Genomic DNA, 16,340 nt, shown 5'->3' on the forward strand with positions numbered 1-16,340 from the left:
AACTATACTAATTCACCACTAATCCTTTATGGGTTCCGGAGTGGCATGCTACTCGCCAGAAAAGCGCTTCAACACCCATCAGGGGTAACAAGTGCTATATGAATGCAAACCTTTCTTCCCCCTTTATCCCTCCGCTGTCCTTCTCCCTCCAAATAACTGACTAATATCCACCACTGAAATTCCTTCATATTTCACCCAATTAATTCACCACTATTCCTTTATGCGCTTCCTGAATAGCGTGCATCAACACCCCATCAGGGGTAACAAGCGCATACAAACACAAACCTTTTCCCTCCTCTCCTTCTGCTATAATTCCAAATCCAAATAACTGACTAACCTATCCACCACTTAAAATATACTTGCATGTTTCACTATACTAATTCAACACTAATCCTCTCTGGGTCCTGGAGTAGCGTGCTACTCGACGAAAAAGCGCTTTGATGCCTCGTCAGGGGTAGTAAGCGCCTTATAAATGCAATTACAATACAATACAATACAATACAATATGTAACTTGTTGGTGTGCTCAGTCTTTCTTCTGTGCCTTTGTAACTGTATATATGTAACTTGTTAGCGTGTTTAGTGTATGTGTGTACCTTATGTAACTTACCTGGTTCGTTTGTATAGCGCTCTGACACATTTGGGTAAAGTTCGCGCTATATAAAGTTGCATGAAATAAATAAATAAATCCCTTCCTCCTTAGTCCTCTGCCTCATACTCCTTACTCCCAGTAAAACTAGCTCTAACACACTCTCCGCCCTCTTTTACTTACTCTTGCAGTGAGCAAGTGAGATGAACAGCAACCATGGCGACCCCCCGTGGATCGACGCAAGGGCGCGCTCTTTTAGGGACACAGGCCTGGTCTAGGAGTGAGCGGCAGGAACTACTTCAGAGCCCAGCCGTTCACCCGTCTGGTCAGCTAGGCAGTGCCAGGACTGGTAGCACTCCCCAGGCCTGGCAGCGCACTGTGTAACTGTACCAGGCTGGCTGCGGCCCTCTAAAAGTCCAGGGTGTGGCGGGTCAGGCAGTGCCCGGGCCGGACTCCAGTGCATGGCAGTGTTAACGCGGTCTGGGCAACGCTTGGCCAACATCCAGTGGCTGGGCGGAGTGAGTCGCGCTCCTGGCGCTTGGGTTGCCGCCTGGCCGCTCTTTTACCGACAAGACCAGTATTTTAATAATGTCCACAGGAGGAAAAAAAATATAGAAATCACCTAAAGCCAGTATTTGTTCCCTTATCAATACACAGTCAAAGCAGCAATTACAGAAAGAAAGTACAAATGTGATACAACTGAGTACGTGATCCCCGGCTGATAATTCAAGTCAACAGAAACAAAAAAGCCATGTTATTATTATTATTTTTTTAAATACAGAGGCTTTCACAGATTTATTTTAATGTCCCGGGCGTTCCGCTCTTTAAACATACAGAATCAAATGGTCGGCGTTTTTTTCTGTCCTTCAAGGTGGCAGCCCTAGGACCCAGGCCCGGCCGAGCCTCCGCGCGCACCCATGTGCGTGTCCCTGCCCTACACCCCCAGGCTAGATCCGATAGTGGGAGGGCCCTGCCCTCCCCCGCCTGGTGTCAGGCCTGCGCCCGCCAGGGCTTGGCAGCAAGCCGGCGGGGGGAGGGTGTACCTGTCACTCCACACAAGAGCAGCGCGAGCCCCTGGCAACCGCCCACCTCCACCCCAACCCCTGGAGGAAGCAGAACTAAGAAACCGCGGCGGGGTGGGACAGGGTGCAGCTGGTGCCAGGCAGGGGGCACTCTCTTTCCTGTCCTCCCTCATTCTCCATCTCTCTCTCCCTCCCCCTCAATCCCCCCTCCTCTCTCTCCTCCCCAACAACCCTCTCTTTGGTGGGAAACAACGTTTTGCTCAGTGCCTCGGAGAGAAGTGACAGAAAGGGTGAGGGAAGGGAAAATAGGAAGAGAGAAATCAGGAAGAGAAAGAAGCGAGAAGGAAAAGAAAGAAAAGAAGAAAAGAGTAAAGGAGCGAGAGGAAGAAGAAAAAAGAAGAACACGAAGGAGGAATACACAGAAAGACGAAGACGGGGAAAGGAATTTTAGGAAGATAAGGGAGTGGATGAAGTAGAAACAGGGGGAGATGGAGCTAGAAGAAGGTAGGGGAGGACAATGTGAAGAATGGAGAGGGAAGTAGGCAAAGAATCATAAAAGAAGATAAAGGGTGAAGGACGAGGGCGACGGAAGCAGAAAGGAGGTAGAGACGGAGTGAGGGCGGCGAGAGAAGGTAAAGGAAAAGAGAATGAGGTATAGCCGAAGTGACAGAGTGGGTAATAATGTAGTGCCCAGGAAGGATTGCGCAAGGAGTGGCGCCCCGCGATGAACCATCAACACTACTGACCTGATTCCACAACCGCCTGGGCAGAGATTCCGGTCTGGACTTTGCTTTTACATCCAACTCCAGGAGTCAAGAATTTGGACTTACCCCTCTTCTTTTCTGCTACACCCTTTTTATTTTATTTTTCTTTAATATTCTATCTGTTCCCCCCAGTACCTTTAACCAGTCCATCTCCCTTAATCATCAGTCAGCTGGTGCTTCAATTCCTCGTGCCCTTCACCCAACTGTTGGCCGTCGTTGGACACTCTCCGTTGCTCTTCCCTCCCTCCACTCTTATGCTCTTTTCACTCCACCAAACACTACCTCCAGCCAACACCCGCTGTTATCCATCGCTGAACCCGCCTTAGTTCTCTTCCCTCTCTTGCATTTCTTGTGCTTTTCTCACTCTACCATCTACTTTGAATCTTAGTCTAGCTGTTGGCCACTGGCACACACTCTCGCTTCCCCTTCCCTCTTCTCCACCCCCAGTCCCACTCCAACCCTTCAACCTCTCTGAATACTTGACTAGTCATAGACTTTAACAGTTGGTTGTTATCACATGATCCGCTTTTATCTTTCCAGTCTCCAATTACTGGTGTCTCTTGTCCTTCCATCTACTTCATAGCCCCCTGGCTAGCATCTAGTTCTCAATGGCGAGGACTTACGTTTTAGGTGTTTGTTGGCTCCTTCTTCTACCCAGCACCCAAATCTGGGCCCGGACCCTCAACACTAAGCGCCAGGGACTAGAGAACCCCTCACCAGAAGCAGTTGGGAGCAGCCAAGAACCGTCTGCTGAAGGTGGCCCAACAGACAAGCCACTGGTGGCTGAACGATGCCGGGGCTATTATGATGTCATGGGTCAGTGGGACCCGCCTTTCAACTGCAATGCAGGCGCCTACCTGTACTGCTGTGGCACCTGCGGGTACCGCTTCTGCTGCCAGTTCCAACATGGCCGACTGGACCAAACTTCATGCTCCAACTATGACACTCCCAACTGGGCGAATACGGGCCAGCCACCGTCCCGTAAAGACGACGCAGCCGATGACCCCGTAAGGGACCGGACCAACATGATTGTCTACATTATCTGCGGTGTCGTGGCCCTGATGGTGCTAGTGGGCATATTCACCAAGCTGGGCCTGGAGAAGAGTCAGAGACCACAAGCGGATATCACCATGTCCAGGTAACGCAAAGGGCTGGAGGGCGGGAAACACAGGGGTAGGCCACATACTCCAGGGGACATCACCAGGAGGGGATGGAACAAGAGCATGAAGAAACTGTGGAGACTACAGACTTAAAGGGAATGGAGAAAAAAGACTGTCACCAGATGGGGCGGGAAGGTGAGGGGGATGGAGGGTGGAGAATTTGAGGTCAAAGGGGAATGGGTCGACAAGGCTATTTCAGAATGGGGACGGTCCTGGGCTTTACGGTTTCAGTGGCAATTTTTTTTAACCAGTAGAACGTTCGTTTTATCCCGTTAGACGTACATTTCAATGCCCAACTGTAACAGGTCAAATGCAATACTGCAATTTCCTTCAAAGGAAATGTGGACTTTTGACCTCACCCCAAGTAAACGGAATGAGCCTCTTCCCTCACCCTCCGCAGTCACCCAATCCAAGATGGAAGCAGAGATTGTTGCTCCCGGTCCCACATGGAATGGAGGGTGACCAACCAACCCTCAACCCCCATGGCAAAACCGTGTGTGTCCCCCGAGCCCACCTTCTTGGAAGAGCAAAGTATTCCCCCCCCCCCCCCCCCCCCACTCCCCAAAGCAGAGCAGAATGTGTGCACCTACCCCTTCCCCATGGGACAACAGTGTGTCACCTGACCCTTTAAGAAGAAGGACAGAGTGTGCACCCAGTGTGAACCTTCATGGCAGAGCAGTGTGCCCCCTGATGTCACCTGTTGTCTACCCCTCCCTCCTCAGGGCAGAAAAGAGTGAGTTCCCATGACCTTCCCCTTTATCACAGATGAGAGAGCATCCCCTAACCCCCCCCCCCCTTGATACAGCAAAGTGTCCTTGAACCCCCTCCTCCATGACAGAGAAGGGTGTCCGTGGCCCCTCCCCAACGTGAAAAAGGAATCCCCTGACTGTCCCTTTGAAAGAACAGTGTCTGTTCCCTGCCCCCTCCAAGGCAGGGCGGTGTGTGCATCCTGACCTCCATCCTCACCATGACAGACCAGACTGTATCCCATGAGCCTCCCCTCCGTCCCCAGTGGAAGAGCAGTGTGTGTCCCAGGACCCTTCTATGGTAAAAGAAAATGCTTCTCATGCCCCCACCATCGCATATCCAGGGCAGAACAGACTGCATCCCCATACTCTCTCTGGGAAAAACAGAGTATATGTCCCCAGCCCCCTCCACGGAAGAGCAGAGCGTGTGCCCTGCCCCTCTGTGCCAGAACAGAGAGTCCAGTCCCCCATGGCAGAACAGTAGTCTAGCCCGCCATGGCTGAACAGAGACTCTAGCCCCCCATGGCAGAACAGAGAGTCTAGCCCCCCCATGGCACTACAGAGAGTCTAGCCCCCCATGGCAGAACAAGAGTCTAGCCCCCCCCATGGCAGAACAGGAGTCTAGCCCCCCGCATGGCACTACAGAGAGTCTAGCCCCCCATGGCAGGACAGGAGTCTAGCCCCCCCATGGCACTACAGAGAGTCTAGCCCCCCATGGCAGAACAAGAGTCTAGCCCCCCATGGCAGACCAGGAGTCTAGCCCCCCCATGGCACTACAGAGAGTCTAGCCCCCCCATGACAGAACAAGAGTCTAGCCCCCCCCCCATGGCAGGACAGGAGTCTAGCCCCCCCCATGGCACTACAGAGAGTCTAGCCCCCCCATGACAGAACAAGAGTCTAGCCCCCCCCATGGCAGGACAGGAGTCTAGCCCCCCCCCCCATGGCACTACAGAGAGTCTAGCCCCCCCATGGCACTACAGAGAGTCTAGCCCCCCATGGCACTACAGAGAGTCTAGCCCCCCCATGACAGAACAAGAGTCTAGCCCCCCCCCCATGGCAGAACAGGAGTCTAGCCCCCCGCATGGCACTACAGAGAGTCTAGCCCCCCATGGCAGGACAGGAGTCTAGCCCCCCCATGGCACTACAGAGAGTCTAGCCCCCCATGGCAGAACAAGAGTCTAGCCCCCATGGCAGAACAGGAGTCTAGCCCCCCCCCATGGCACGACAGAGAGTCTAGCCCCCCATGGCACTACAGAGAGTCTAGCCCCCCCATGACAGAACAAGAGTCTAGCCCCCCATGGCAGAACAGGAGTTTAGCTCCCCCATGTCAGAACAGAATCTAGCTCCCATGGCAGAAGAGAGAGCCTAGCCCCCCCCCCGACGCCAGAACAGAGAAGAGTCTACACCCCCATGGTAGAATATAGATTCTACCCCCCACCCCATGGTAGAACAGAGAGTCTAGCCCCCATGACAGAACAGAGTCTAGCCCCCCATGGCAGAAGAGAGAGCCTAGGCCACCCATGGCAGAACCAAGGGTCTAGCCCGCCCCCATGACAGAACAGAGAGTCTAGCCCCCCCATGTAAGAACAGATTCTAGTCCCCCATGGCAGAACAGGAGTCTAACACCCCCCCCCCCCCCCCCATGGCATTACAGAGACTCCAGTTCCCATGGCAGAACAAAGAGCCTAGCCCCCATGGAAGAAAAGATAGTCTACCCCCCCCCCCCGGACAGAGCAGAGACTTTAGCCTCCCCCCACCCATGGCAGAATAGAGAGTCTACACCCGCATGGCAGGACAGAGAGTCTAGCCCCTCACGGCAGAACAGAGATTCTACCCCTTCCCCCTCCCCCATCATGGCAGAACAGAGAGTCTAGCCCCCCATGGCACTACAGAGAGTTTAGTCCCCATGGCCAAACATATAGTCTAGCCCCCCATGGCAGAACAGGAGTCTAACACCCCCCTCCCCCCCCCATGGCATTACAGAGACTCCAGTTCCCATGGCAGAACAAAGAGCCTAGCCCCCATGGAAGAAAAGATAGTCTACCCCCCCCCCCCGGACAGAGCAGACTTTAGCCTCCCCCCACCCATGGCAGGACAGAGAGTCTAGCCCCTCACGGCTGAACAGAGATTCTACCCCCTCCCCCTCCCCCACCCATGGCAGGACAGAGAGTCTAGCCCCTCACGGCTGAACAGAGATTCTACCCCCTCCCCCTCCCCCATCATGGCAGAACAGAGAGTCTAGCCCCCCCATGGCACTACAGAGAGTCTAGTCCCCATGGCCAAACATATAGTCTAGCCCCCATGGCAGAACAGAGAGTCTAGACCCCCAAGCCAAAACAGGGAGTCTAGCACCCCCATGGCAGAACAGGAGTCTAGCCCCCCATGGCAGAACAGAGAGTCTAGTCCCCCACTGCAGAACAGAGAGTCTAGCCCCCCACTGCAGAACAGAGAGTCTAGCCCCCCATGGCAGAACAGGAGTCTAGCCCCCCATGCCAGAACAGGAGTGTAGCCCCCCATGGCAGAACAGGAGTCTAGCCCGCCATGGCAGAACAGGAGTCTAGCCTCCTCATGGCAGAACATAGAGTCTAGCCCTCCATGGCAGTACATAGAGTCTAGCCCCCCCTTGGCAGAACAGAGAGTCTACCCCCCTCCATGGCAGAAGAGAGAGCCTAGACCACCCATGGCAGAACCAAGAGTCTAGCTCCTCCGTGCTAGAACAGAGAGTCGAGCCCTCGCCGGCAGAACATGATTCTAGCTCCACACAGTAGAACAGAGAGTCTAGCCCCCCCACCCCCCCCCCCCCCCCATGGCAGAACAGAGACTTTAGCCCCCCCATGGTAGAAGAAAGTGAAGCAGAACAGAGAGTCTAGGCCCCCATGGCAGAACAGGAGTCTAACACCCCCCCCCCCCCCCCCATGGCATTACAGAGACTCCAGTTCCCACAACATAGAGTCTAGCTGACCATGGCAGAGCATAGAGTCCAGTCCCCCACGGCAGAACAGAGAGCCTAGCCCCCCCCCCATGGCAGAACAGAGTCTCTAGCCCTCCCCATGGGACAATATAGAGTCTATCCCCCATGGGAGTGAATATAGAGTCTAGCCTCCCATGGCATCTCAGAGAGTCTAGCCCCCCCATGGGACAATATAGAGTCTAGCCTCCCATGGGAGTGAATATAGAGTCTAGCCTCCCATGGCAGAACATAGAGTCTAGCCCCCATGGCAGCTCAGAGAGTCTAGCCCCCCATGGGACAATATAGAGTCTAGCCCCCCATGGGACAATATAGAGTCTAGCCCTTCCTAAGGGACAATATAGAGGCTAGCCCCACCATGGGAGTGGAAATAGAGTCTAATCCTCCCCATGGGACAATATAGAGTCTAGCCCCCCATGGGAGTGAATATATAGTCTAGCCTCCTATGGCAGAACAGAGAGTCTAGCCCCCATGGCAGCTCAGAGAGTCTAGCCCCCCCATGGGACAATATAGAGTCTAGCCCCCCATGGGAGTGAATATAGAGTCTAGCCTCCCATGGCAGCTCAGAGAGTCTAGCCCACCATGGGACAATATAGAGTCTAGCCCCCCATGGGAGTGAATATAGAATCTAGCCTCCCATGGATGAACATAGAGTCTAGCCTCCCATGGCAGAACAGAGTCTAGCCCCCATGGCAGCTCAGAGAGTCTAGCCCCCCATGGGACAATATAGAGTCTAGCCCCCCCCATGGGACAATATAGAGTCTAGCCCCCCCATGGGACAATATAGAGTCTAGCACTTCCTAAGGGACAATACAGAGGCTAGCCCCACCATGGGAGTGAAAATAGAGTCTAATCCTCCCCATGGGACAATATAGAGTCTAGCCACCCATGGGAGTGAATATATAGTCTAGATGCCCCAAGGCAGAACAGAGAGTCTAGCCCCCCAATGGACAATATAGAGTCTAGCCCCCCATGGGAGTGAATATAGAGTCTAGTCCCCCATGGCAGAACAGAGAGTCTAGCCCCCCATGTCAAAGAGTCTAGTCCCCCATGGCAGAACAGTGTCTATTGCCATACATGCCAACATTTGAGAAAAGGAAAATTAGAGACTTCAAAATAAAACCGAGAGAATGCATTTCCCCCATTGACTTCTATTGAAGCAGAGACATATTCTGGCGAAAGACAGTGAAAATAAAGCAATTTTGGCTTTAAAATTGAGGACTCTCCCGCTTGAGTCGGGTCTCTTGCCATTTATGAGTGTGTAGCCTGAACCCATCCACACCATGGCAGAGGAGAGTGCGTCCCCTGACCACAACCCCAGGGAAGTTCAGAGGGTTTTACTGACCCCCTCCAGGCCACAGATTCCTGTCCACTTGCACCCCACCTTTATGACAGAACAGAGTTACACCTGCCCCACTCCACCCCACGCAAAATCAGTGCTTTTTGGATGCCTCATGCAGGGCTTTAAGTGGGATGAAAAAACTGGGGGATCGCTCAAAGGGGCATGGCTGATGTAATTAAGGGCGTGGCTTAAAAACACGTAAGCCAAAAATCTGTGCTTAGCGTAGTGTGCTGCCCAACTTGTATTTCGCTGTTTTTGTCATTGTATCCAGATATTATACAACAAGTAACATCATACCTACAACAAGTCAGGACTATTGGCTTTTTCAATGGTTGTTAGATGTGTAAGATAAATAAGCAGCAACAATTATGGCTTGTAAAAGCTTCCACTTAAAGCCCTGGTGACAACACGTCAATGTTGCTGCTCCTGAGTTTCAAAAGAGAAGGAAAATCCAAAGAGAAAATGACTCTCTTTAAAGGATTTCCCTGCCCCTACAACATGCACATCATCGATGGGCCTGCTTTCACTGCAGTCTGGAAAAAAACACGGACGCCTGTGCCAGGGCACAAAACGGAGCCCAATAGAGACCCATTTTGAGGCAGGACCCAGCCCACTTAAAACCCTGACCCCATGACAGAGTAGTGCTTTCTTGAGCCCCCTCCTCGTGGCAGAATAGTGTGTCTCCCTTGGCTCTCCCCTTGGAAGAGCAGTCCTCCGCCCCTATAGAAAGACAAGGTATGTTCAAGAGCAGCCATGTCCCTTGGAAGAGCAGGCTGCCTCCTGAGTCCCCAGGATTCAATTCTGAGGCTCTCTGGTGCAGTGAATTAACTGATAGGGATTTCATAATGTCTTCTAGTGCATTTCCCACTGATTAACATAACTTGCCTTTTGTTTTCATTTAAGCTGTGTTTTATTATTACATATGTAGTTCCCTGAAGGTGAAAGACCTGAAAAAGTTACAGAATATTTTGTTTTTTTAGCCACACCTTTGACCACGCTCAATCACCGGCCCCCACTCCGCCCAGCATCACAGTTCCCATACTTTTTTTAATGCACTTCGACCACTGGGTGTACCACTGAGTCACACATAGAGCAGCAGAGCGTGCACGAGGCCCCCACACCACCGAGAGAGCATGGTCCAATGCACAAGGAAATACCCATGATAACACGCCACTGTCCTCTGAGTGACATGCTGTCACAGGATGCCATTTGAAGAAAACAAAGGTCCTAAGCAAACTTAGGGATATAAACCAATGTAATATAGACCACAATAGGTTACTATATATTTTTCCTGCCCAGCCGACTCTTTTAAGTGGGCATACATGTAACCACTGTGTATCACTCTCTTTGCCTGAAAATTCTCTCTTTGTATTTCCTCTTTTCTACCACTGTATTTCTTTCACTAGTACGGTACAGGACTGTGCCCTACTTTAAATATTTGCTGTCTTTGTATTCAATTATATTGTGTGATTTCAATTGAAATAAATTCCTGGTCCGGTTGGACAGGAAAAATATATAGTAACCTATTGTGGTCTATATTACATTGGTTTATATCCCTAAGTTTGCTTAGGATCTTTGTTTTCTTCAAATGACTTATACCCCTGGTCCTTAGCTACCTTTTGGGTCCCCCTTGTTTCTATAAAAAAAAAAGTCACAGGATGCCAGCCTGCTCCAAGCATGTAATGCCTCCTATCTACCTGTCCATTAAACCTTTTCCTAGGCACACAACCTCACCCGGGAGGGCTGTACTGTGAGCAGAATGGTCCAAAGCGCAAAATGTCCTGTGCCAAAGGGCTTTAAACCTATGCATGAACTATTCTTTCTCACTAGGGCCCAGGTTATGAAAGCCCGATCTTTGTGTATTCCATGCCTCACATAATTGAAATATTCTTGAAGAAAGCCCCTGGGCAAGATTGGCCAAACTGGCCATCGGGCCTTTTCCCAGGAGGCTGGAATGGTGGGGGCCGGTTTTGCAGCAGCAAGGGCCTGTTTTGCAACAGTGCTGCAATATCAGCCCCCAGTAACAAAAGCAGCAGTGCTTGACACTTGCGCCTCACCGGGGGCTGGTCTGACAACATTGCCAGGGCTACTTTGAGTTCCCAGTCCAGCCCTGGGAAGCCCTACCGCCTGTGAAATGGCAGCCCTCAACTTCTCTTTGCCCACGCTTTCCTATTCCCAATTCCTCCAGCAGTGCACATTACCAACTAGCCCAGTTCTATGTTCTTTGATGTGGCATTAGCGGATGACAGCCACAACACGCGGCTACGTCAAATGTCTGACAAATGTAGTGGACACTCCCCCTTATGGGCTTCTAAAAGTGTCCTGCTGGCTGGGGAGGTGGAATGTTGACTCTCAGAGCAAATGAGGTATCTGAACTAGCCCCACAAAAAGCTACTTAACCTAACCAAGCAGTGATTCCTAAAAGGGATTGCTCTTGCAGCCACAGTGTGTCCGGCAAATGAGTATATGCCAGAGGCTTCTTCAGGAGTCAGGCCATCAGCGGCTAGGAAATGCCCGCCACTCTATTGTCAATTATTCCTATTATTAGCTGTGGTTGAGAAAAGCCACAGGCGGTCTGGGCTGCTGACCAATCAGCTGACACAGGCGTATTTGTCGACAAGACCCCTATTTTTAAAAAAAGGAAACAGGACCTGCAGAGAATCAACATTGGCCTGCTTCAGAGGTGATGACGTGCAAATGGCCTGTCGATTGGTAAAATATCTGGGAGTGGCAGAATCCAGGCTCAAAACATTGGAAGACCAAATGCTCACCGATACCACCCCCTCAACACCATCAACCTCTAAACATCAGGATGGCCTAAAGACTTAAATTGTCTCGGAACACTGAAGCATCACCTCAATGATGTACGATTACTTAGGGAGAGGACCAGTCCGCCCCCCACAGGAAAACATAGGGGAAAGGAATTGACAGATCGTACTGTTTTTAACTGTCTTTTTTTTATATCATTTGTTCTTTTATCATTGCCAATGGCTATTTGTAATGGTTTTTAGTAACTGTACAATAAAGCACTGAACTGAACTGAACAATCAGCTGAGGGAACTTGACCAATAAGACGAATGGGATGTGTCCCACATATCAGAGTGGGACTGAGGCAGTCTGTGGTCATTTTTAGGATTCAAAAGACCTCAATGTAATAAAAAAAACATCTTGCATAACATTGGTGGGAATTGTGGATATTATCATCCCTATGATATGCCACATTTTTCGCTGTGGTATATCCTCAAAATCCCCTCCACAGTGAATCGACGCGAAGCACCCGCTTGACCTTATTGACCTGACAAGGCCTCACATACTGGCCCGGTCAGACCAGGTTCCATTTTCTCCGCTCACACCACATCCGCGTTCCAATGGATGATGCGCGTGGCTGCACGACTCCCTAACGTAACCTACTTTCAGGACAAAATATTGATTTCTGGTAAAGGCCAGAGACCACATGATGCAAACACAGCAGGACTCACTGAAGAGGGAGAAGTGATACATTGTCTATCAAGCGGGCTTATTTGGGGGGGCTTTACAGGAAGAGGTGGCTTTGCAATCCAACTGTAGATTGAAGCAAAAGATGATCTGGAGATGATTTAGAGTAGAGATTTCTGAAAGGGCTATGTGAACATAGCTCAAGCGTGTCAATGATGTTCTCACCTAATCCTAGATCACAAAGCCAAACTCTGGAAAAATAACATTTTATTTATTAAACAGCATTAAGAAACACAGCAAACATCCATCCACTATTCGATTTCAGTCTTTTATTCTTTGCTTTGGGTGCCATTTTCACCCAAAACAAGAAGCTCGGCCACTTTTTAGGCATCACGAAGGGATTACAGAAAGCTGCTCCTGGGTTGCCAGAAGGACACCACAATAATAATGAGTCTGACTAAGTAAACGCTGGAGAGAAAATATGACCGAGTTTGTGGTTTCCACTGATCATGAAAACATTCTGAGCTAAGAGGAAGTTCGATATTCATTAGTTATAGTCTCAAGTTCCCTATATTTAGCTTATTTTCAAACAGCATCTAACCTGAACCTCTCATAGTTCCTGGGACATTTGCATATTCTGTCCACTCATACTCCTCCCAACTCCTCTCCTCTTTTCACAGGCAGTATTTTTGGCCTACATTTCGGCGATTGGGTGATTCATTCTTTATTGTATGAGTTAGTGAAAATATTTACAATAAAACGAGATCATCATAAGTTATTCTAAAACACATGACAAACAGACGAATGTTAAAACAAATACTTTTGGTAGCATGATAGTGCGGCTGATACTTAGCAGGCAGATACAGAGGCTTCCTAAATCACCTACTAGTTGGAAAACGAATATATGACGTTACAACACAAACAATTACAATGCATGCTTTTACAATGTGGTTTTTACATTGCAGCTACCATTACATCGCATGATTTTACAACGCATGTCATTACAACGCATTTTTAAAAACAACCATTACAACGCATTTCATTACAACGCATACCATTACAACGCATAATACTTTTAGGGCAACAGTAGAGTAAGTGTTGGATAATGTGGGGGTAAAAATTACTATTCCCATTCCAGTGAGTGCAACAGTAGGGAAAGTGCTGGATAGTGTAGGGGTAAAAATTACTATTCCTATCTACCCCAAAACCCATACTCACCCTAAAACTAAAAAATCTCCATTACTTTCCTTATAATGCGTTGTAATGGCATGCATTGTAATGATATGAGTTGTAATGGCATGCATTGTAGTGACATGTGTTGTAATGGCATGCGTTGTAATGGCATGCGATGTAAAGGCAGTTGCGCTGTAACAGTTGCGTTGTAAAAGAGGTGCGATGTGATGACTGCGTTGTAATGGATGTTGCCCTTGGAATATATTGGAGAGAACAACCTTAATTCTCTCTCTTCGTATCAGTAGGGACAGAGGTTCAGTGGGTGGCAAATGGTTAATGATAAGAGTATAATCGGATCACTGACAGAATATCGGAAACAGAAATATTCTGTGGACAGAATACCCTGTCAAAAATATAGAGGACCAAACTATTGAGAGGGTAAATGCACATAGGTAAGTATAGATTTACTATTCTTGACTCCACGTCTATATACCTTGAAGATATATATATTGTCAAGGTACATATATGTGGAGTTTTATATAGTAAAACTTTGCATTCCCATTGAAACTTACCTTTAGAATATTTTTGTCCTCGATGTTCTTGACACAATATTGTATCCACACAATATTTTTTCCCGGACATTTTGTCTAAACACAGTATAATCATAATTTCTTAATGCTGCCAGATTCCTGCCTCTTAGACTATGATGATGTACATTCTGCATCACCTGCAAGTGCCTTGCATACAGAACCTTGCACAATATTGAACCAATTTTTTGTTTTCATGTATGTGGTAAATCAGTGTTAAGTTTTTACAAAGTATCTAAGGGTTGAGCGACAGATGTAAGAGGTGGCCAGACATGTAGAAGCTTGCATGTGTTGATAGTTGTGGGCAAGCTTACAAATCGTATTAGCAACTTACCAATGGTCTCTTTGCCAAATGGAGTATAGAGGAGGTGACTCAGAAATGTAACCAAGCTGACCAAAAGTAAAATGGATGCTAGATAGAACATCTAATTTATGTATTAAACTCTGGAAGTACTGTCTTAGACAAGACTACCAAAGGCAGGCCATGCACAGCCTAGTGAAGGATCATATGCTCACAGGTTTGTATTCTGCTGTGAACGGCACACTTCTTGAGACAGTTTGTACCATTGTGTCCTGAGGTATATTTGGCATCTCCCTAAAGTTTGACGGGGTTAGGTAGGATGGACCTCTTCAAAACATCACCTACAATCTAAGTTTGCATAAAAGAACAGTGGTACAGCATTTATATTGCATCAAATTAACACAAAAAGCAATGTGATGCATGCTCAGTGCAGGGTTTGTTTGATTGCATCTTGGAATTTGTGGATTTCAGTTTGGGGATCTGGTGACTATTTGGATGAGATGGGATGGGGTATTGCTCTAGGGTAGGGATGTGGGATGGTTATGAATATGGTTTGTAGCATGAATTGTACAAGGCGTTATGTAGGTATCATTAGCAGGTCTGCACTACGGAATATCAAGCATAAAAATATTGAGGTATCAGAATAATGTACACAAAATATCGATGGACAAAGCATCAAAAGGTGACTACATATAGAGGAAGTATAGATTTACTATTCCTTGAGACTTGTTTGGAGGTTCTAGCAGGGGAGCACTCCTACTCGTATACCCAGGAGACAGACCGGAGACCGGTTCTTCAATCGGGGAGGAGCCGTCTTCTGCGACCGAGCGCACAGCTTCGGGAGGGACGCACATGGAGTGGTGAGAGGGGAAGGGGGCACCCGCCTAGCCAGCAACATCAGCCGAATCAACCCTAGCAATCAATAGGGTGACAGATGTTGCATCCAGATCGCCCTCACATCCAGATTTACATCTATGTACCTTGAAGATATACATTTCCATATATATGGAGTTACGTATATAATATATCTATTTACTTACCTTTCGATATTTCGGCCTCAGTATTCTGGTCATAATATTTGGTACCATCCACATTCTCATCCCTATTGTCTGGGTGCACAGCATGAGCAGGCATGGTGGCAGAGAATTGTTGGACTTAGGACTTCAGTGGCACTTAATTACTTAATTTATGCAGAAAGTGTAGAAGTGTGGAAAAAGGGAACTGAAATCATTGGAGTTGGAAGTATTAAAGTGTGGTCAAATGTAATTCAGTTAGGAGAGGGTTCCAAACAGTTTAGAAAGTGATTCAGTCACATTTAGTCATATCATTCTAAATCATGAAGGGGGAGCTAATGGGTATTCAATGACTTCATTTTGACCATTTTGTTTTGCAGTAATATTTTTAGTTTTTAACATAGATGCGAAAGTGAGCTACACCTCTACATGAGTGCCCTTATGAGCGTTGAGAGCTGAAGTTCATAAGAAATGTGTCCACTCAGAAAATCAGTCGATATTTTTCTGAGGAATTTTTCATAGGACACAGACATTGGCCCAAAATATACTTACTGGCAATGGTGTCACATGAAATGTTTTGCTACCTCAAAGGAAACTGTCTTCCAAAAATTGAAAGGCTAAACTGGAAATTAAAGAAAGTCTTGGGGTATTCAATAATGAGGCTTGCCCTGGAAGGAAGAACTAGATAGTCAATTAAATTTCCATCTTCCCACCTACAAGGATTCCTTAATTCCCACCTGCATCATCCATCCCATGTCCCCTTCTTAAACTTCTGTCCACTCTCACACACTTTCAAGTAAAAGAGATGGCTGAATACCACAAGGAAACAGAGATTTTTACTCGGTAGGGGATCAGAAATTGAATACATCCAGAGTGATCATAAGCTCAGAGGGAATGATGTTTTATTATTATTATTTATTTTTATAAAGCGCATAGTCACCCGGAGGTATCCCAGCGCTAAAAGAACCCTAATTCAACAGATCTGAGGAACAGGAGCTGAGAGCAAAAGAGAGGAAGGGCAAGAAATCAAAACAGGGGGGGGGCACAGGGGCTAGGGAAAAAGATGTGTTTTTAGCAGCTTCCTGAAGCGCAGATATTGTGGTTCAAGACGTAAGTCATGAGGGAGTGAATTCCAAAGACGGGCGGCTTGTACCGAGAAGCGTCTTCCTCCTGATCGGGCTTTCCTGAATCTTGGGGTATTGATAAGGTTTTCTGCATTGGAACGGAGGGATCTAGTAGTTA

General features: G+C 48.3%; 1 protein-coding gene across 1 annotated transcript in view; it reads left to right on the forward strand.

The window, feature by feature from the left end:
* The first annotated feature begins 2,068 nt into the window (after positions 1-2,068).
* Positions 2,069-16,340, forward strand: part of SHISA8 (shisa family member 8) — a 129,094-nt gene continuing 114,822 nt past the window's right edge. The window contains exon 1 of the mRNA XM_086936382.1: positions 2,069-3,511. Coding sequence (XP_086792508.1) covers positions 2,982-3,511 — 530 coding nt within the window. The 5' untranslated portion in view covers positions 2,069-2,981. The remainder of the gene's footprint in view (positions 3,512-16,340) is intronic.

Source organism: Lissotriton vulgaris, chromosome 1_1 (assembly GCF_964263255.1).
Source record: "Lissotriton vulgaris chromosome 1_1, aLisVul1.2, whole genome shotgun sequence".
Lineage (NCBI taxonomy): Eukaryota > Metazoa > Chordata > Amphibia > Caudata > Salamandridae > Lissotriton > Lissotriton vulgaris.